At 36.6% G+C, this 20,683-nt stretch overlaps 4 protein-coding genes across 6 annotated transcripts; all 4 read right to left on the reverse strand.

The window, feature by feature from the left end:
- Positions 1–361: 361 nt before the first annotated feature.
- On the reverse strand, positions 362–6,435 carry LOC145232520 (protein disulfide-isomerase A3-like). The gene is made up of 11 exons (XM_080097150.1): positions 6,141–6,435; positions 5,967–6,054; positions 4,978–5,095; positions 4,384–4,491; positions 3,952–4,075; positions 3,529–3,642; positions 3,066–3,191; positions 2,576–2,761; positions 2,002–2,233; positions 1,437–1,574; positions 362–709 (listed from the first exon to the last, which is right to left on the reverse strand). The coding sequence occupies exons 1-11, from the start codon at positions 6,278–6,280 to the stop codon at positions 635–637; spliced, it is 1,449 nt and encodes a 482-aa protein (XP_079953276.1). The 5' UTR covers positions 6,281–6,435; the 3' UTR covers positions 362–634.
- Positions 6,436–8,700: 2,265 nt separating this feature from the next.
- LOC145238116 (uncharacterized) lies at positions 8,701–11,234 on the reverse strand. The gene is made up of 5 exons (XM_080101185.1): positions 11,007–11,234; positions 10,245–10,515; positions 9,857–9,973; positions 9,346–9,490; positions 8,701–9,170 (listed from the first exon to the last, which is right to left on the reverse strand). Exons 1-5 carry the CDS (start codon positions 11,188–11,190, stop codon positions 9,066–9,068), a joined length of 822 nt encoding a protein of 273 aa, XP_079957311.1. The 5' UTR covers positions 11,191–11,234; the 3' UTR covers positions 8,701–9,065.
- A 58-nt stretch (positions 11,235–11,292) lies between these two features.
- Positions 11,293–15,935, reverse strand: LOC145238099 (uncharacterized). Of its 3 annotated transcripts, none has more exons than XM_080101165.1 (8): positions 15,812–15,935; positions 14,952–15,150; positions 14,346–14,563; positions 14,019–14,052; positions 13,578–13,687; positions 13,011–13,223; positions 12,313–12,478; positions 11,293–11,928 (listed from the first exon to the last, which is right to left on the reverse strand). In XM_080101165.1, the coding sequence occupies exons 1-8, from the start codon at positions 15,849–15,851 to the stop codon at positions 11,844–11,846; spliced, it is 1,065 nt and encodes a 354-aa protein (XP_079957291.1). In that variant the 5' UTR covers positions 15,852–15,935; the 3' UTR covers positions 11,293–11,843. The 3 variants fall into 3 exon arrangements, with proteins under 3 accessions (XP_079957291.1, XP_079957282.1, XP_079957299.1); XM_080101156.1 differs by having other exon boundaries at positions 12,313–12,502; XM_080101173.1 differs by having other exon boundaries at positions 12,313–12,475; positions 15,812–15,934.
- A 370-nt stretch (positions 15,936–16,305) lies between these two features.
- On the reverse strand, positions 16,306–17,861 carry LOC145229368 (uncharacterized). Its single transcript, XM_080094695.1, has 3 exons — positions 17,552–17,861; positions 17,205–17,259; positions 16,306–16,960 (listed from the first exon to the last, which is right to left on the reverse strand). The coding sequence occupies exons 1-3, from the start codon at positions 17,589–17,591 to the stop codon at positions 16,654–16,656; spliced, it is 402 nt and encodes a 133-aa protein (XP_079950821.1). The 5' UTR covers positions 17,592–17,861; the 3' UTR covers positions 16,306–16,653.
- Positions 17,862–20,683: the final 2,822 nt, after the last annotated feature.

Consider the following 20,683-nt stretch of genomic DNA (forward strand, 5'->3'; position numbering starts at 1 on the left):
CGTCATAATGCACCGAGCGTGCTCGGCCAAGCACTGAGCATTAACGTGAGATGTTCGGTGCTCGACCAAACAGAACATTTGCAATTTTGGCACATCCCTAGTACCAAGCATCTTTTTTTTATGCTCGGCCAAGCAGTTGCACAAACTGAGCCTGCTAACATCTGAATGCGTCAGATGTTGGAATAGCTCATATTCCTGGGGTCTGTACAGCTTAACACATCGCTGGTGACGTAAGAGACCGAGGAAAGCTACAAAACTAGCTGAGATTGGAATGTTTGTAACGTCACAATACACCGAGCGTGCTCGACCAAAAAGAACATTTGTTTTGGCCCATCCCTATTCTGTAACCAATCAGACATAATTGTGGAACCTTTGCACATTAGCATTTATTTGAGCAGATTGGAGACACAATACAATGACATCACAAAATGCCAGCCGAGGCACAAAACAAACAACGTGACACAAAGATAAATGTACTGGAACAACGCCACAGGGGTTTGGTAACTTCTACTGAAGATGAACTAAACACTAGATTGAATTTTAGCAGAGTTTTTTCGAAGTTTGAGTTTGTCGAAGAAAGTGCTTCAACTTATTTACTGCATAATCTCTTACAGAGAAAAGTTGCTTTGTATTTTTACAACTCGGTCTTGATCTTAGAAGAGGATTTGCTCTTGAGGAACTTCAGGAAGTCGGCCACCTCACGGCCTCCCTGAAAAACAAACAAAACAAATAAATATAATATATTGTGAGAAATATAAAATAAGAGCATTAAACAGTCACAGATTCATACATTAGTGAAAAATTTCCCCAAACTTCACAAAAATAGCAAATATATTGTTGGTTGTCATCAACACAATATACCAGGGAGCCAAACCTGAACCAAACCCGCGAACCGGTTGGAGCCGTTAATTTAATGAAACCTGAACCGAACCCAAACCGCTAATTACGATTTGTTTTATACTTTGTGATTTTTTTCAAAACAGCACACGAAAAAATATGTGAGATAACACTTACAGAGCACGTCAAAAATAACAATGCACCAGCAAAATTTATTTGGAGTTTGTTAAAGCCAGGTAGATGATGGGTAGAATTAAATTAAAACAAATACATATTTAAACCGGTTTGAAAACCGCAAACCGGTTTGGACCGGATAATTTGCCCAAACCGGCAAAAAAACTGAACCCAAAAATATACATTTTGAAAAACCTGAACCGCACCCCAACCCCTAAAAACAAAACCAAGTGAACCTGAACCATATGACAAGTGGTTCAACTCCCTGCAATATACTGAATCCATGAAATCACATATTGATTGCCACCATTATGTTTTTTTAACGTTAAGATTTGTCAAAATTGTTTGTTTACAAGCTAAAGCTATACATTGAATAACTTTGGATAAATACACAATGCATACAAGAAAATATGTTCCAAGCTTACCTGGTATTTTTCTGGATTTTGCTTGTTGTCTTTTGGTGCCCAGTAAATAGTTGGGAAACCAGACACAGCAAACTGTTTAGGTTGATCGTTGGCTGTGGCATCCATTTTTGCGATCACAATGTCATCATTGTCTTTCAACTACAAGTAAATAACATATTACTAAACCAGGGGCACACCACCAAGGGGTACAAGAACTGTTCCTAGGGGGTGCGGGGATGCTGAATCATTAAGGTTGGTTAGGTATATTCTATATGAATAAAAAAACGGAAGGGGGTGGGAAAATTGGTTGGTGATTTGAAAGGGGTGCAGCAAGGAAAAAAGATTAGGAACCACTGTACTAAACTGACTATAACACAAACAGATTTGAGTAGACTGTTTGGATGGGCAGGCAAAACTCCTACACTCTAATTGTTGAAGATCTGTAGATTTGTATGAGAATAAATCTAACAAAGTTATGAATTATAATATATTCTTGTCTAAGCTTTGTTATTTGTCTGTGATGGAAAGTAGAGCTTAGCCCAAACAGGACTCTTACAGTATCATTATGCCACAATAACTTAAATACCTTTTCGCCAAGTTCATCCCATTTAGGTGCCAGAGACTTGCAGTGGCCACACCACGGTGCGTAAAACTCCACCAACACATCCTTCGATTCATCCATGACAACTTCATCGAAATTCTTTCCAACAACAACGGTCACAGGGCCATCGTTGGGTTCCGGCACGGGTTCAGACTTAATGTGTGCCTCGATTCCTCCGTCCAAGTAAGACTGTAGGAATGCTTGGAAACTGTCCTGGCTAAAAAAGGGCAAAAGTTATTACAATACACTTTGCAATTCAGAGCTTGCCAACTTGTTTTCTTGTGAATGCAACTTGTCAATTTGTAAAAACTATTGAAAAGCCACCAAATTTTGTTTTATTATATATTATTCTAACAAAACCAAAATACTACCACAAAGCATCCAAAAATCACCCATGTTTCAAAAATTTCTTCCCAAATTAGGGCAATAGGTTTAACATGTATTTAAGAGCCACTGGATTTACTTCTTTGTGACAAGTTCGAAAAACTGAACAGGAATTTTAGAACAGACTTTTTCGTGTTGAATTAGTCTGGTCTTTTAATTTTCAGATTCAACTTACCCGAATGCTTCACTCATCACATATTTCCTTCCGCTTTTGTCCAGAACAACCACAACTGGTTTTGGATTCTTTTCAGATGCATCAGATTCAGGGAGGCCGGAGTCGGGAAGATGCATAGACATATCATCGCGACTTCCAATGGCAAAGTTCAACTTTCCTTGGAAATTCTTGCTCCACTTCATAACTCTACAATTTCACAAACACTGTTGGTGTGAACCAAAGCAAAAGTTCTTGAAGAACAACTTGTTCGCTCTTCTAGTCATTTGTATTTTTGCACCGATGTTTCGACGTCCTTTTCAGGTCACCTTCATCAGGGTAATTGTTTTCCTTTGTTTATCGTGCACTGTACTAGTTGCATTCAGTGTTATTTAACCTGATGAAGGGGACCTGTACAGGACATTGAAACGTCGATGCAAAAATACAATTGCCCGAAGAGCTCTACAAAGTTGACCATTTTCAACTTGAAAACGCTTGTTCAAACTGCACTTACCGGTTTCTCCAGTAGTTGGATCCTTTGGGATTCTTTACATAGTCCAGCTTTTGGTCGGCTACAACCACCAAAGGTTTTGGGAACTTTTCGAAATTGGAGTTAGTGATGTGACCGCAAAGACCCAAGCTGTGAAAATTACAAACTTACTTAAGCGTGACTATTTTGTTACACTTCTTTAAATGTCAGCACTTTGTTTTGGTATTTCAGCACAGTGTCTGAACGAGCCTATTTTGTTGTTATAAAACAGTTTGAAGGCTTAATCCTGCACTGATGATGACAACAGTGATTGTTGAAAAGCCCGCATGATGTATTCTTTATACACCAGTACTTTGGCAGTAATGTTTTTCATTCAATTACTCTTTAGGTTCATGTACAGTGTTATTAAATTTGAAGGCTAACATACAAGTTCTAGTACATGCATAACACACCAACAAACAAACAACGCTTTGAGTAAAACACTTACAGATTTTCTTCCAGGAAAGATTTGAGGTTTGACTTGGTTGGTTTTTCGTCAGTGGTCAGTTGCTGATCTTCAAAAATACTTTTCAGTCTCTTCGGTCTGTGCAGGATCACGACACTGAAAATACGAATCAAACATTTTAGTTTTAGACCCCTGATATAAAAAACAAGAGTGAGTTTCTTTACATTTTACAGCACTGAAATGCTTGCTGCTGCAAAACTAATTATAATATGGATAAAAATATGATCAAACCACAAACATATTTTTCATAATTGTCCATTTTCTTCCAAAACAATTTAAAACCGGACTAAAAAATCTAGCGGTCCTATTACTAGTTCATTTCACAAGTATACAATTTTACAACGATAATTACCAAAACACAGGGTTTAGTGTTTAGCAACATAAATAACATAATGTACAACATACTTCTTAGCACCAGCAGCCTCCAAAACCTCCTCATTGGTTGTGTGTGCAAACTTGTAATCATCACGAAGAGCACTGGCAGTTTTTTCGTAAACAGCGAGGTTGTCGTCACCAGCCTCATAATATCCTGAAAAGTGATTAATGATTAGATCAGTGTTCCTTGTCACTGATACCATGTCTGGGTATTTTGTATATCAAGGTAAGCCCATAACTATTTAGTCATACAATGATTTTATATTATGTTCAAGGGGTAAAATACTATTGGATAATACATAATGGTAACATTGAAGTAGGGAGCTAAGAAAATGTTAAAAGGCTTTCAAAAATCTTACATTTTATGCTCAAATTAGGTAATAATAAAATAAACAATTTCAACCTTAGTCAGTTTAATAATCTCAACACGGGAAATGAGAAAAATTAAAATAGCAAACATACCAACAACGACAGCATCAAAGTTGTTGAGGAACTTCTCATAGTCGGCCATTGTTTTAAGTTCTTTGGATGCGGGTCCAGAGATCTTTCGCAAGGTGCTCATAATTCCATCTGATTAAACAGTTAGTTACAAATTTTGTTGAAATCCTTATTGTGGATTTGCATGCAACAGGTAAACCAACTTTATAAAATAAGCCAACCTTACAACAATCTATTGATAAGATAAGGTCCAGACTAATGACACCAATTACACAGAGTTTACTACATGTAAGATGGCTTAATTAGACTTTTCTTTGTTCGTCCAGAAAATATATACAAGTCATCAAAGTTTCGACAAATGTACAGCCTATACAGGACGTCTTTATCGGGTTAAAGTCCTAACACAGTCGTTCTTATAACACCAATAGGTAAACTGTTTACCCCGTTAAGGAGGTCAAAATGTCGAATGACTTGTATATATTTGCCGGATGAACACAGGAAAGTTTATTAAATAAGCCTGGCAACAATACTATAGTCATGGCTAAATTAGGTTAGATTATTATCAGTGCTTGGTAACTCTTTATTTGAAGCCTTGTAATGATTAAAACAGTTTAATACCTGCGTTCCTGCCACCATTGTAATCTTGGTTAAATTCCCCACCACGGAAGATTTTCAGAGTAGGGTAACCACTCACACCAAATTTACCACATGTTGCTGTGTTTTCTGTGCAATCCACCTACCACCAAACACACCACATAAACCCACTACCATTGCTACATGATTCTAAATAGAAGACAACATATGGAGTGAGTTTTAGGTGATTTCTGTTGTTTTGTGAGCTTGCACAGAACAACTTATAGTTGTACATGACGCTTACTTGTTGGAGAGTGACGTAGTATAGTCATTCAATCACAACAAGCAGGTATTACATTTGATAGCATGTTTTGCTTGACCATAATGCAAGAAACACATTAAGTCAAACTTCAAATGCTATAAGCTTTTTAACAATTTTAATGTTTAACAAAATGTGGTTTTCCATATTATGGACACATAAACATGCTTTGGGACAAAGTTATAATATGCACTGTGCATGAATTTGCAAATGACAGACTATGCATGAGACGTAATATTATGGTCTAATTTTCCCACTACTATTTGAACCTGCAGTCCGAATGCTGGCAAAGCGTTCGCCCTCAACACCATTGTTGTATAGTTTAAACGAAGGAAACCCCATCACTTTCAACCGCTTGCACAAATCGCTATTTACCGAGCAATCGACCTAACAAAACCATGCAGTCAAAATTGCACCTGCATTTCGTGGGCCTTTAAAATCTACACTAGTCTCGCCGTATCGAAATATCTTAAGAGCTGGATAGCCCCTAATGTCCATTTTTTTGCAAGTCTTCTTATTTTTGACACAATCAATCTTAAAAGAATATTCCACATGATGTAATATCAATTTCATAACCATTTGGAACGTAAAATGACCACCAATACATTTGTGTGCAGTTTTTACCAGAAAATTCGGTTATTAAATGATAAATTAGAAATTCACACAAAAATTACATGAAAGTCTAGTTGAAAATGAGGTTTATTAGGAAACATACCTTAGCAAGGGGAATGGGAGGGTCATCATTTTTCAATTTTGTAGCAGCAATTTCGTATTCTGGTGCAAGTTTTTTGCAGTGGCCGCACCTAAAGCAAAATAACATGTTGAAAAATTATAAACAAGAATATGCTATGCATCTCTAGTTATCAACAAAACGTCAAACAAAACTTGCCATGGAGCAAAGAATTCCACAAGGATCATGTCATGTTTTATAATCTCACCGTCCCAATTTGAATCAGATAAATCTATAACATCACTGGCCGTTGCAGATGCAACAAACAAGGTCGCAAAGAAAATAACTAAGTGCTTCATGTTGATGTGAAACGGTGAACTATACAAACAACAAACCGGTGTAACTGTGGACTACTTGCTCTAAGCGTGAGTTTTCAACACGATTGCAATGAAATGTGTTCAACCCAGAAACATGCCTCAGCAGTTCGGCTCAAATCGACGTGTATCCCGTGACGTCAGCTTTATTTCCTTAGTTGGCCTCCGCTGATTGGCTAAGAGCAACCGGCCGAGTTAATCTCGCACCCAAAACGTTTTGATTTTTTCCCACGCCAGCATTTTGGCACACGTTGTACATTTAAGCAACACGTTCATAGCTTTTCGGCTCCATTGAAGCGATAACATTACATTGTGCTCGACAAAACAAAATATCTGATTGATCTAAATTGTGTAAGGCCCCAAACAATAAATATCTAAACAAGGCTGTTTTACGGCCTTAACAGCACACGTTCTATAGTATAGAATCTATACCAAGGAAAAAGTGTTGTGTCACGTTGATTCTTGGTACTTTTTTTAAACTTATAACTCATACAAATGCTGATATATTGTGCCACAAATCTTCCTATACATTTTTTTTCGTTTGATCACTTGGCCATTTAACCGCTTTATTACGTCATTAGTTAGAAACATAACAGATCGGAGTTATCGCCAAACTAATAAGTCACACTCACAACATGCAGTGGCGTAGGCAGCCGAAAATTTTGGGTGGGACCCAAATCAGGGTTGCCAGGTGGCCTAAAATTCGGACAAAAAACGATAAATTGGCCTAATTTCACATGCTGTGTCCGACGCCTAAAAATCATTAGGACATTTAGTTTTTTGTCCTAATATGTTCGAATTTTGCTATATGTCCGAAAATCCTATTTTTTGAAGGTTGCAAACCTTTTTTACGACAAAACGTGGCTTAAAACTGCAACTTGTTTTGGTTAGTGCCTTGTTTATGACGTCAAACACATAATTGTCTGCCAGTGAATGTTTGGCCATTGTTGTGTACAATGTAAATGTGTTGTAATAAATGGTTATCTGAGGTGATATGAAGTAGCAACTTGACGAAACATTTGTTAACGTTGTTAAACCAACGATAAACGCTAGAGCAACGTGTTGCAATTGCCGACTAAATATTATTTTAAACTTGTCATTTTTTTTTCAAACATAGGAAGTTTGTTATGTTTTACGTCCGCCACTTTGTATTTTAGTAAAACTCGCTCTTATGAGTGTGGGGAACGTAAGCGCACAAAAATGGCAGTTGGCACCTCGAAATTGATACCTCGTTTGCAATTATACGCTCTAGTTTTTTTTTGTCCTAAAATGTCCGATTTTTAGACAAATGTTGTCCGAATCCAGTCGACACCACCTGGCAACCCTGACCCAAATAGTTTCTGGACCAATAGGCTACCGTTTGCTTAAATAGGCGTAGGTTTTTTTTTACCAAACACATGGTTTGAGAAGATTGAGAAACGCTGGCCTAAACGTTACCCCTACCTTAATTCAAACTTACATTGTAGGCTACATCTCTTTAGCATTCCCAACTAGCATATGGTCGTAGGCAGTGGTGGGATTCAATTTTTTTGTCAGTCGGTTCTATCACAGAAGTCATATTTTTCAGTCGGTTCTGTTACAAAAAGTCGATTGACAGTAACCAGTGCTAACCGGTTCGCTGATCTCATAAAATTTTGTAAAACGGTTCTGAAGAACCGGTTCAAACCGACAGAATCCCACCACTGGCTATGCCATAATCATGTAAGGGATTTTTGCTTGTTTCAATTTTATCATCCTTGAGCGGGAAATGCCACAAGATTAAACCAGGGGTGGGCAACCTGCGGCCCTTCATTAAAGGTTGTGTGGCCCGCAGAGACACTTCGATTTCAAAAGTACTGGCAAACGAGTCCAATTATTACATATTTTAAACTGATTAATGCGCCTGATGCTAGTTTTCTGCGATCTGGCAAAATGTGGCTAGAATCAAATACGAATTATACTTGTAGTTAAGCATGTTTGGTAAGAAACAAAGCAAAATCACTTTGTGTTATGCACATGTGCGGCCCTCGATCCAATTTTGACATTTATAATTGGCCCTACAGCAACAAAGGTTGCCCACCCCTGATGTAAACGATCTGCGCACCTTTCCGAAAACTCGTTTGACGAACTTATAAACTCGTAAGGTATGAAATTCTCGCAATAGTCAAATCACCAAAACTGTCTGTCTGATACCAACACTGTCGAGGTTGGCCCCGTAATAATAATCCTGATGAGACCTTACAGGTCGAAACAGTGTGCACTGTCTGCAGAATGCCACTTTCACTTTCGGTAAACCCATGCTTATAAACTTTATTCGATATCAATTTAGGCAACATTTTCCAGAAAAATATTGGCATTAACCGAAACCTTCGTCATCGTGACTAAATCCCTGGCACAGCATTTTTGAAAGTAATAAATCTTTCGCGAAGAAACCCACTAATATTTATTCTACTAACAATACGGCACAAGTATTTTATCCTACACGTTTTAACGTCACTTGAAATGATTTATAAAGGGATGTGAAAATGAATTCGTTGCAAATTCATGGCTGAGGTTATTACTAAACTAAAGACCACAGCATTACAGGTTATTTGCATTGGATAACAACGTGGAAATTTAGGGAAAAAATAGGGTACATAAGTTTAAATGAATGCAAACTTCAATTGACCAGAAGTCCACATTAGCTTCTTAAAACTGACTGCTTATCAAGGGCAATAAACATCGCTTCAATAGTTGAATAATACATATTAATATTAACAGAAGAAAGCAAATAATATAATGTGTAAACAGATCATGAAACTAGGCTGATATGATTAAATATTTCGTGTAATTCGTCCTCCAACATTTTAAGTTCAGTAACTTTCTCTTGTAGAAGTAGTTTGGCTTGATCAACATTCTAAAAAAACAAATTGCTTTAAGTGATGTCAAAGCTAGCTGAAAGAAATATTTTTCATTCATTAAGATTCATTATTGCTATTTATGCCAAAATGTCAAAGCTAGTTGAAACAAAAAAAATGGGTAACGTTGAGAAACTTTTTTTATACTTTATTGTAGAAATAAACATTACTAACTGGTGGTAGATTCTTGTATGAGTTTAACTGTAGCTGATGAGGTTTAGTTTCTTCCTCCAGATGTTTTGCTTTATTCCCCAACTTTACCAATTCACTGTGCGATATTTTGTCAGAGTAACCATTTTCCTTTAAGGTTTTTTCACATCTGAACAAGATTAGAGTTTTGAAACCAAGGTTTCTTATTAATAAATTCCTCTTCTTGTACAGCACCTGGTTGGTGGTTTTAAAGGAGCATCAACTAAGATTCAATGAGTTTATTAAAGAGTCCACAAATACAAGTTATAAGAAAAATCAAATTTGGCGGGTTTCAATTATATACCAAACATTTTTGGTGTATTTTGGGGGAGTGAAGAGGGACCCAAAACTCAATAAATTACAAAAAGATCACTGCATATATACAACTAAAGGAAGTATAGTGTAAAAAATCTGCAACCCTTGACTACAAAAATCAAAATTAAATATGATTGTCTAAAAACAAAATGTTTAGGTAATATTTCCTTTCAAAACCTACTTCAAAATTTGTCGCTGATATTCCTTTTTCTTCAGCACATGAAATTTTGTAGATTTTTGCAACATTTCAGCATTTTTCATCTCTTGGGATAAACTCGTCTCAAGCTCTTCCAGTTTTCTACACAACATAACACATCTCCAATAATTCAAAGAATATACAATCAGTGGCAGGATTCAGCCGGCTCACACCGGTTCTACAGAACCGTCTCACAAAATTTTATTAGATCAGCGAACCGGTTAGCATTACTGGGGACTATCAATGAAAATATGACTTTTTGCAACAGAACTGGCTAAAAAATATTACTTTCGTGATAGAACCGGCTGACAAAAAAATTTAATCCCACCACTGTATGCATTAGACGACAAATTTATGAAGCAAAACTATCTACTTTTCTAGTTGATCTTGAAACACTTTGACATCATTATTTCTCTGCTTAAGTTTATGGCAGAGCATTTTTGTCTTCATAATGTCCAGCTTGGTTCTGTCGTGAGTCTGAAGAAAAGCTGCCATTGAACAAGCGAGAGAAGCGTGAGTTGGTTGAACTGTCCCAAGAACTTTGGCACATTTCTGTAGAGATCTCAGACACTTGGTGAGGTTTGGAGACAAATCGGTGTCAGGGTTCATGTCAACAGAACTCAAAAGTTCCTTCATTCTTTGTGCTGTTGATGTTAAGAAAATACTGTTTTACAGGAAAATTCCAGTTAAATTGACTGAAGTATAAAAAGACACAACGTGCAATAAACAAATGTATTTTAATTTAAATAAAACAAACAATCTTTGCTAAAGAAACCATGGTTATGCAGGTAAAGTCCTGTTTTAAGAACTGCAAAACACCCTAAACTAAACTTTTTTAAAAAGTCTGTAAACACTGAAGAAAATAGAACTGACAAAATAACAACAATACAATCCACTTTTAAAGAAAAGTTCAGCAAACATAGTGAAGCAAAACTCATACAATTCTGCATTTTTTGTTTGCACAAATTCTCTGCAAAAACGACCAACATTTGGCATATAGTTGGTAAATGCTGTAACCTGTAAGGCACAATGTTTAATAAATATATGAAAGTCTTGCCTTGTTTTTGGCTGCTGCACTGCATAATTTAATAATTTATTACTTAATCGGGACAAAATGTTATTTAATCATTTATACCTTCAGCGCTAAACTCCAGAATTTCCCTTTTCATTAATCTTTCTTTGATTTCATTTTGTTTCTTATTTTCTTCATGTTGTTTCATGAGATTTTGCAAAATAGCAACAGTTTCCGGCGTCTCCTCAAACAAAGGAATTGTTTCCACATCTAAAGTCTCCTTTATCCAAAACTGTATTTCATCCATTGTTAGTTAATTAAAATTACCCAATGTTAAATTTCGCGCTGTTGCTTGTTTGTCATAGAAATCATACCATACAATATTGTTTCTATTTTGTTCAAGCACAAGTTGTGAGGCAAAAACTTTATTTTTGATCAAGCATGGCTTATTTTTTTAAAGCATCAAAAACATTGAAAACAGCAGTGAAAACATTTGCTTACAACAAGCAGTTGAATTATTACAGCGACCAACACGCCTTTGTACTTGCTGCCATGATTAAACCAAGTTAACAAGATACTTAAAAAGAGTTAATTAGGTGAAAAAACACTCGTTAATATACGAACGAGATCGTTAAACTTATGGATAGCTGAGAGAAGTTGCCGCACCTGTATACTACAAGTCAATAGCCATCATTAATCTGTTTTAAAGAATACAAACTTACTAAAAATTACAAACTACACAACACACAATAGAAAAGATACAATAACAAAAATAATGTGAAATAGAGTAAATGTGCATCAGAAAAATAGCTTTTGCAAGACAAAGTGATAACAAACAAAAAACACAAAGAACTAGGGCAGTAAATTAACAAACAAACACAATATACAAACAAAATATGCAAACATAAGAAGTGAATAGGATTGTAGAAAGTGTAGAAAAAGTCACAGTGGATTAAAACTTCAGAATGTGTGATCGGCATTGAGCTCCTCAAATCCATGGGCAAAGTGGCAAGCGACTCCGAACGAGCATTGACCCTTTAGCCATCTAAAAACAATTCATTTTATCAACACATGACACAAAGCGAAGTTAAAAAAACTGTTTCCATGAGCTAATTACCGATTTGATCAGGCAAAATGCAAATGTAATAAACACATTTGTTTGAATATCTTAACCTTGCAACGACAGCAGAAAAAGTATCTCGTCTATTAATAAAAGTCACGTACAATATATGACGCGCTTTATCTATTGGGGAAGTCTATATTATTGGGAAAAGTTCGGAAAAAGCATTCTGTTTGAGGTAAATAAGTTACGGTTCTAATCAAAACGCATTTACTCTTCAAACCGAACCTTATGATACTAATAGAAGAAATAAAAGTTCTTAACGTTAAAAACCTTTAAAAAGATCACAGAATTACTTTGTGCACTTACAGTTGGCAAATCTCAGTTTTGAACTTGTAAACTGTCGAAATATCTTTTCGTTTTTCCTCTTTATCGTGAGCAAAAGTACACTGGTCACCATACGGGCATTTTCCTGTGGTCGTGAAAACTTTGCACATTCGGGTCTTGTATTTCACATTCAACTCTTCGCTTCCTGCTGAGCAAAAGAAAACGGCGACAGCTACAACAACTCTTGTTATTTTTACGCTGATATTCTTTCAAGCAAATTACTTCTGATTTTCTATACACAAACAAGATCGTTTAGATATGCCTAATTGTGCGTTATATTATAAGCGAGACAGTTAAACTATAGGAATTTGGCAAGAAAATGTCATCGAGCTTACTTAGTATTAAATATCCTATTAGCATTGTGTGCTTGGCCGAAACCGTAAGTTGGTTTGCTTATGTGTTAGGCAGTGGTGGGATTCCACTTTTATGCCAGCGGGTTCTATCACAAATGTCATATTTTTCAGCCGGTTTTGTTACAAAAGGTCCATTGACAGTAACCAGTAATGCTAACCGGTTCACTGATCTCATAAAATTTCGTGAGACGGTTCTATAGAACCGGTGCGAACCGGCTGAATCCCACTACTGGTTTTGGGTTGGGTGAAGTTGTTTGGGTGCCAAGTTGAGACAAGCGACGCAAGCAAAATCCAATTTTATAATTAATCCCAAACATCTCAACCCACCATGAGCAAAATCGCATTTCGAACCGAAGTCACATTTTTCTCCGATGTTCCACGACTTGCAGAGCCGCGTTTTAGTCTTCCCCACATTTTTCTCATCATTTTTGTGGTAGAAGTTGCACTTTTCACCGTAAGGACAAGACCCAATTGTGTGGAAAGTTGTGCAGGGCTCGGTTTTAAACTTTGTGGGTCGCGGTCTTCGCCAAACTTCAGCTCCTGTAGATTCATGTGATTTTAAAACTGAAAACGGGTTGAGACAAACTGAACGTCAAACGCACGGCTTCAAAATTATAAGGAAGATTCATATGATTATAAAACTGAATCAGTATATAAAGATAAAACAACACAAAATATATTTATAAATAACTTTGCGAAATCATAGACTAAAAGTCGGCATTTTATGGTGACAGTTTGATGTAGCAAGGACAGGCACTTCTGTTCAAATAATTAAGTATCACACAACACATTTTGCTCTTTAGGAGGATTCTTAAACCATTTTACGTTGGCTATATAACCAGGACTACAAAATACTGTTTGTATAAAATCAAACTGTTTGTATACGGGACGTACCCGGTGCCCTGCTCCAGTCGCCATCATCATAATCATCAGATTTTTGTCCTTGCGTCACGTGGAAAGGTTTGTACAAATCCGGTGCATCACAGGTCTCATCCGTTGTAGCGCTTCAGCAAATAGTAGAAACGCGAGAAGTGGTGACATAAAAAATCAAAAAGTTGTAATAATGTTTTCCTTCGTATTTCCACAGCAGTCGGTGATGGAACTATTTGTGTTTGTAAAGTTGCGCTCAATATCGCCACCAAGCGAGAGCACGGAACAAAGGCCTCCAAACACTTATACGTTACGTTATTGCGAAAATATCAAAGGGAGTCACGAAAAATGTGTGCATTAATTAGACTTAGAGTGATTTGGTTTCCTTAAACTAAATTTAATATATTAAACAGGTAAACTCATTGAGGGAAGCTGTTAGCAGATAAAAGATAAACGAAGTCGTACCTTTTCTTGAAGGGAGAGTAGCAGTCGCTAAGTTCTGAAAAATATAATAATCGCCTCAGACATGAGTAAGAAGATAGTCTAGTTTTGTTATTGCACTGGTGGATATGGAGAGGACATTTTAAATACCAAAAAATAACTAATTGTTATATATCCGTTTGCAGTTGTCTGTTTTAATCACTTGCTGTACATTGGTATTTAACAGGTTAGAACAGCAAGGAACAGCGAAGCTTAGAGTTACATGCACGTAAAAAAATGATAGCAGAAAAAAAAAAACATTACTAAATCATCGAACATTAAGTAAAGAGTCTTAATCGGAAATGTTCGCACCTGTGCTTTGGCTGATTGCCAAGTTCGTTAATTCTCGCGCAATCGAATTGTCCTGTTCGCTGGCACCGTGCCACGATTGTGACGCAATAATCTGACGCGATCTTGGCACAAATTCAGGGGCTGATGGGTTAAAAGATGAAGAAATTTTTACTGGGGTCTTCTTCTCATGAACCAATGGACATATTGGACCCATTTCACAAATACCGTCATTGTGGTACCTGAAAAATAAAACAACGTTTTAGTTTTTTTGGACCTTTTTTTGAATATTTCGTTTAATGATGAAAATAACGGCCGAAATAGACGTAAAAAGCGACATGCTTTATTTTTCAAACGTTGGCAAACAGTTTAGCTTGCTAATTAGATTTTTTAGTGGCATGCAGTAATGGATTGTGGTTTCTGAATAAAAACAACAAATATGCAAAACTGTAATGTTCTATTTTTAAATTTGTTTTGAAAAATTACATAATGGCACAAACTGATGTCGCAAATTTGCAGTTTCGTCTTTATTTCCAAAGTTATTACATTTTGTTCAGTTTTAAATATATATATGACATCTTGCGTTTATCTTCGATAATCACAATGACTACTTGTTGTAATTTCACTTACTTTGGACAAAGTCCGCTGTGTTCTGCTGCGTCATGCTCCGTCACAACCGAACCGAAACCAGAATCGAATGACGAACCCCGGTGTTCATCACGTGACGATGACTCAGCTGTTTCGTCGATATTGAACTTGGGAACTGTGACGAAAGGTGACGAAAACTTTCTCGGTCGGAACGGCCAAACTGGAGTGTGACATGCTGTGGCTGTGATCGACATAAAATATATTTTAAGTAAGTGAAATAAATAAAGTTTTTAATGAATAAATTCTTTATCACATTCCATTTTGGCTTGTAATGCATGAAAAGTATTTTCAAAACTCTTGCGACAATTAAAATAAACATAGAAATAAAAACATTGTATGTGATGAAGTTTTAACAAAATTGTTAAAAATGGGTAACAATCAGATTGTTTGAACTTTTAAAAAGGATTACATTTTAGACCCGGAAGATCACCCCTTTATTTAAACGAACCAACTTATGATACTGGTATAAATGCAATCACGATTTTACATTTAAACAAAACAACAACATTTAAATCGTAAAATATTCTTTGTTCTAAGTTACAACGCAAATTCTCGTATTTGTATGTCTAATTAAGCGAACTAAAATAAGCGAATATTGGATGTTGCTAGCGGAAAAACAACAAAAACACCCCAGAAAAAGTTATCCAAAAAGCCTAGCATAAAGTTTAACAATTTTCTGAATGCATGTAGCACAAGATTCTATTTGTTTGCAGCTTCTTTGCCAACAAATAACGCAGCAGTCAAATTTAATAGGCGTTTTCGAGCTTAGTTTCACAATTTCTTAAATTAATAGCAGACTCAATTCGCAGTTGCCAACAGAAAACGTAGCAATCAAATCTCACAGGTGAAAGGCGACTGCGTAAGATTGAATTTGCTCTCCATGGTAACTCTGCGGCTTGCAACTTGAAATAAAATCTTCTGAAGATTGTTTCGGCTTTTACCGGTTTGTTGACCTCCGCCCACGCAGCTGAAAGAAAAGCAGCCAATCAGATAAGACTGCAGCTTTTTATCCGGTTTTCAGATAACATGCCAATTCGGTTTAGACCCACAATGCAATTTCGGAACTCTTCGGTAATTTTCGGATTTTATCGATCATAGTTGGTTTTGTTTTTTGGAATGTCAGCTGATAGCTTCGGATATTTTTAGATTTATTTGGTAAGTTTCGGATTTGTGTTAGACTGACGCCAGCAATAAGGTCATTCACTAACTAGAGGAGTTAAACTTTAAAGTGATAAACTAAATGCGTTTGATGATTTTTAGGTGCTGCGTCACAGAAATGTAGTACTGTTACCAACTATTATTTCACACTTGTCCTATGATGTCAATGCACACCACATTTTTTTGCTTTTAAATTTTTATTTCAGTGCAAAAATCAACAGAAAAAGCGAAACAAAACACTGGAATGGAGGCGAAGTAAAGCAGCATTCGCATAAATTTGTTTGTTTCACGTTATAATCAACAGAAAAAGACATGAAATAGTTTTAGTGAGACAGGACAAAATAGTTGGATGATTTTCAAAAGTCAGGGTTTCAACAAACTTACTCAAAAGTGTGAAAACTATATAGTTTTATGTCAATGAACACAACATGAAAAATGCAGCAGCTCACAGCAAAATAAAAGTCAGCAAAGAAATAAAAGTCAAGAAAAAATGTAAAAAATAAATAATTCAGCAGCAACAAAAATGTCACTCAAATACAACTCGCTCGGGAGCAGGTAGAGAAAAATCTTCGGAAAAACTTGTTTTTTCGCTAAATTCAAACCCAGCAGCTTTGTTTAGATCTCGAAAGTGTTTTTTGACTCGTTTCATTTTCATGTCGTGCCGATGTACGTCTGCTCCCAACACCGATAAGCCATCTACCGAACAATTCCGCTTTTCGATGACGTCGGGAAGTTTAAGATTTCTATGTTTCATTCCGGTAGAAGTTATTGAAGATGCAAATTGTTCAGTTGTCTTGCCCACGAACGAGGCTTTGGCATTAATAGGTGGCAATCTATAAGAGGATAAAATTTAATAAAACATCCTTTCAGCTGTGCCAGGCTACATTCCCAAAATCTTTTTTATCATAGTAAAAGCATCCAGCCAATAAATGATAAGCGGCAGCTTTTATCAACGGATATTTCTGTGTAATTTGACTGATAAATTAAACTTTTACCGACTGAAACTCGTGTATTGAAACATTTTAACTTTTTTGTTTATATTCAAAATCATAGAAATGAAAACAGCTTTAAAATTACTTCGTATTCTTCTTTGGAGAGTTGTTCAATTCCTTGCCAGCCCTTTTAGGACTTCCTGCGATACAAAGAAGTAAATTGTAAGATTTATGTGGTTAGGGGCAGAACAGGTACAACAATAACCACAAACAAGTGATCACAATTTCAATTTTGAGGAAATTAAACACGATTAGCGAATTAGTTTTTGTTTGTAAACATACAAAACAAACACAACAGTAGGTATAATTGTCCAAAACAATTGTCATTGTGTTCGCTTATTCGCTAAACAAACCCAATGGCATTTCAGTTTCTAAATAAACATAAACTGTACAGTTATGTTGTGCAATGTATATAGCATACAGAAAACTTACCTAAGGTCATAATAGGAACTAGTTTCATTGTACGTTTCATTCCGACTTCAGCAATATCCGCAAAATAACTGTTCTTCACTAAACAGTACACAGCTCTGACAGTGGCTGATAGAAAGCGAAACTATAAATACCGAGCAAGCTATTCCTTTTTCTCCGTTCAATTTTTTATGAGCTAACGTTCTTGTCGAAGCCAAATGCATGAGTTTAGCCATAAATCGGACACTTGCATAACTCAGTTCCCTTTTTTCTTTTAAAGGCGATAGACAACAACCCTCTGAACTCGTCTGGGGATTGTAAACCGGCCGACCATTGAAAACATGTTGATCTCTGTCTGTTGTCGCGACCTAGATGTGAAACAGTACAGAGTGCGCTACAGGTCGCCATGGATATAATCGTTCAACAGGGCTTTAAGCTGGTCAACAAGTCGGTTATGTACACAACAGACCAATTATAGCATAGCGTCTACTGTGGTGAATGCTTGAAACGGTTGCTGGTTGTGTTGAAAGTAGGAGGTGTTTCCGTCACACCAGGGAATTTGTTATAGCGCGAAATACTGTGTGGCCTTGAAAGCGCAGCAGTGTGTTTAGGTTTAAATTATGGATGGTTTTGCGCAAGAGCTTGGGACTTTTGCAGTAAGGGAAATTTGATACCTTTAATCCACTTTATCTTTTCATGCTTCTGCTTTTTGTGATACTGTTGTGCATCTAATTGTGTTACTGCAATAATGTAGTTTTCAACTGCGCTTCTACAGAAAACTCTTGAAAAAAGCACAGTTCTATATTCACTATAGACACAGTTATCACTGAATGCAATAATGTAGTTACGAATTGTTTCAAACCCAACTCAACTTTACCCAATTTGTAAATGTTTTTGTGAAATTTTTAAAACCACACAACACGGTGCAATCTAATACCCTTGTGTGCGATAAATTTTAAAGCGTATTACCCATGTGGCTGCTCTGATGACGTCAGTAAAACCACGTGGTCCCAGTCGGACGTCATCAATCGGATGGTAAACGCTTTGAACTCGTTTGAACTTTCGGCATTGATTTTACGCAGCGGTTTGAAGCGAAAAACGGGATCAACAGTTTAAACATCAGTTAATAGCGGGAAATGCAATCAGCCCTACCACATGTATTGATTTTATTTGTATTTATGGAGAACACAGGTCGTGTGAAGTGTTTGTCCTTTCTGTGGTATGACCGATAAATAAAACATGACACGATACGTTGGTCGGAATTGAATTATTCAGTGACATTATGCGACAGAAACGTGGTGAAAATATGTTAAAAACCTTGCCTGTGATTACAAATTTTAAAACAAATAAAGCAAATAAAGAAAATTATGTAGAATCGATTAAATTTTAGTTCGTAAACATTTCAACCTTTAAAATCCGGTTTGACATGAACTTTTATTTTAACGGGAACTAATCTTTTTCAGCATAAGAAAATCAAGGTATCACGTTTTACAGCTGATGAAATATATACAACGCAAGCTGATTGTGCGCAAAATGTTTTGTTTTTTGCTGCTTACGTGTACTGAAAAGGTTGTTACGAAGAGTTGGGAGTTTTTTGTACTGAACAAAACTAACTAGGGATCAGGATACATTCTTTCCAAACAGAATTGAGGTTTCGCAAAATCTGGCTGCAATCCGAACTTTAAATCGAGTTTCACCACAAACGCCCATATTGACGTCACACAGCGGTTGGATGATTCTAGAATTACTTTTCACGCAAAAGTGTAATTTGTTTGTTTGCAACATTATGACGTCACAAACCTGCTGTGACAGTTAAAAGCCTGACGTCACTTTTTGCACCCATGTGGTGATGACGTAAGTTCAACCTAAAGCGTACTTGTATAAAATTTTCAGTTTTTACGTCACCTGTCGAACACGAATGGTTTGATGGAAAATATTTTTGCAAATTCGTCAAATCGGAATTGCTTGTTCAGAATTTTGCGTCGGTTCGAAAGATGCGAAACACACATGAAAGTTAAGTTTGTAGAGCTTTTCTGGCAAATGTAATTTTATTTGTTGTGACGTGCTTGTGTTCCATTCTTTTTTCCTTTGTTTATCGTGCACTGTACTACGCGCATTCAGCGTTATTTACCCTGATGAAGGCGAACGTCGGAATAAAAATACGTTTGCCAGATGAGCTCTATAAACTTGATATTATGCCTGGCAGCAATAGTTTATACACATAAAAGTTGATGGTTTGTATAAACCCATTTAAATGAATATTTAAGGCAAATTCGTTGTCCCGAACTTTCGAAAAAAAAAATCCTCCCCATCGAATTTCTTCAACAGTTTATTGTTTTTTACCCCGGTTTGGGAATTACGTTGTTAGGCGTCCATAGTGCAAGAGATCAGGAAAACTTGTTTTGTCCAGGAACACGAACCACATGAACCAGTTGACCTGTTTCGGCCACTTGTTGTGCGATGGCGTCCCGTGGTGCGATGATAATTCAAAAAATCCCGTTCGTGTTTTCGATTTCTACTCGCCTACCTCTCTGTGGTAAATATCTTCCGCGGCCCAAAACACAATGTTTGCGTTGACATCGCGCGGCAGGTGAAGTGCTTGTCACGTGACTGTCACATGACGTAACAAGGGCGATAGTGGGTTGTTGTTGTCACGTGAGGGAAATTTCTGGAGCGTGAAGTGGTCCACAACAGTAAAGTGGGGGAAAGATTTCTCGTGATCGGGTGATGAGAAACGCACTAATTGCTCTGATTGGCTCCAATTTGTCGAAAACCAACAAACCTTGTTTTCACTGCGTAAGGATTTGATAATGTTGAGGTAATATTTACACTGTAGCGAAAATATGCCACAAACTGTGAAAGCGGAGCTTGTACAAACGATGTACGTGTGGTTTTTGTGTTGTATTGCTCATTCAATACAGTTTCTAAACTTTAATTTTGATTTTTTATGGTTGCACGCAAAACCAAAACCACGTAAAGCGAATTAGTTGATTGACAGGTTTAGGACCGAAATAATGCAGCGATTGGACTCAGAACACAGTACAAACGCAACACCAACTGTTACATCCACATGTATGTTTATTGTGATAACCACAATAGGCTACATTGCAACATGCAATAGTTCACTATATTAATATCAACAGTTCTAATTAAACT

Source organism: Phallusia mammillata, chromosome 1 (assembly GCF_965637545.1).
Source record: "Phallusia mammillata chromosome 1, kaPhaMamm4.hap1.1, whole genome shotgun sequence".
NCBI lineage: Eukaryota > Metazoa > Chordata > Ascidiacea > Phlebobranchia > Ascidiidae > Phallusia > Phallusia mammillata.

Excerpts from the sequence above, each read along its gene's own strand:
- LOC145232520 (XM_080097150.1), bottom strand. The coding sequence starts at position 6,280 with ATGAAGCACTTAGTTATTTTCTTTGCGACCTTGTTTGTTGCATCTGCA. Across the intron at positions 6,055-6,140 it reads GTGGAATTCTTTGCTCCATG|GTGCGGCCACTGCAAAAAAC; the intron begins GCAAGTTTTGTT and ends ATTTTGCTTTAG. Across the intron at positions 2,762-3,065 it reads TCCAACTACTGGAGAAACCG|AGTTATGAAGTGGAGCAAGA; the intron begins GTAAGTGCAGTT and ends GTGAAATTGTAG.
- LOC145238116 (XM_080101185.1), bottom strand. The coding sequence starts at position 11,190 with ATGGATGAAATACAGTTTTGGATAAAGGAGACTTTAGATGTGGAAACA. Across the intron at positions 10,516-11,006 it reads TCTGGAGTTTAGCGCTGAAG|CACAAAGAATGAAGGAACTT; the intron begins GTATAAATGATT and ends TAACATCAACAG. Across the intron at positions 9,171-9,345 it reads CATACAAGAATCTACCACCA|AATGTTGATCAAGCCAAACT; the intron begins GTTAGTAATGTT and ends TTGTTTTTTTAG.
- LOC145238099 (XM_080101156.1), bottom strand. The coding sequence starts at position 15,851 with ATGGAGAGCAAATTCAATCTTACGCAGTCGCCTTTCACCT. Across the intron at positions 14,564-14,951 it reads CACAGCGGACTTTGTCCAAA|GTACCACAATGACGGTATTT; the intron begins GTAAGTGAAATT and ends TTTATTTTTCAG. Across the intron at positions 11,929-12,312 it reads AAAACTGAGATTTGCCAACT|ATGGCTAAAGGGTCAATGCT; the intron begins GTAAGTGCACAA and ends AATTGTTTTTAG.
- LOC145229368 (XM_080094695.1), bottom strand. The coding sequence starts at position 17,591 with ATGAAACGTACAATGAAACTAGTTCCTATTATGACCTTAG. Across the intron at positions 17,260-17,551 it reads AGTTCCTATTATGACCTTAG|GAAGTCCTAAAAGGGCTGGC; the intron begins GTAAGTTTTCTG and ends TTTGTATCGCAG. Across the intron at positions 16,961-17,204 it reads TCTCCAAAGAAGAATACGAA|ATTGCCACCTATTAATGCCA; the intron begins GTAATTTTAAAG and ends ATCCTCTTATAG.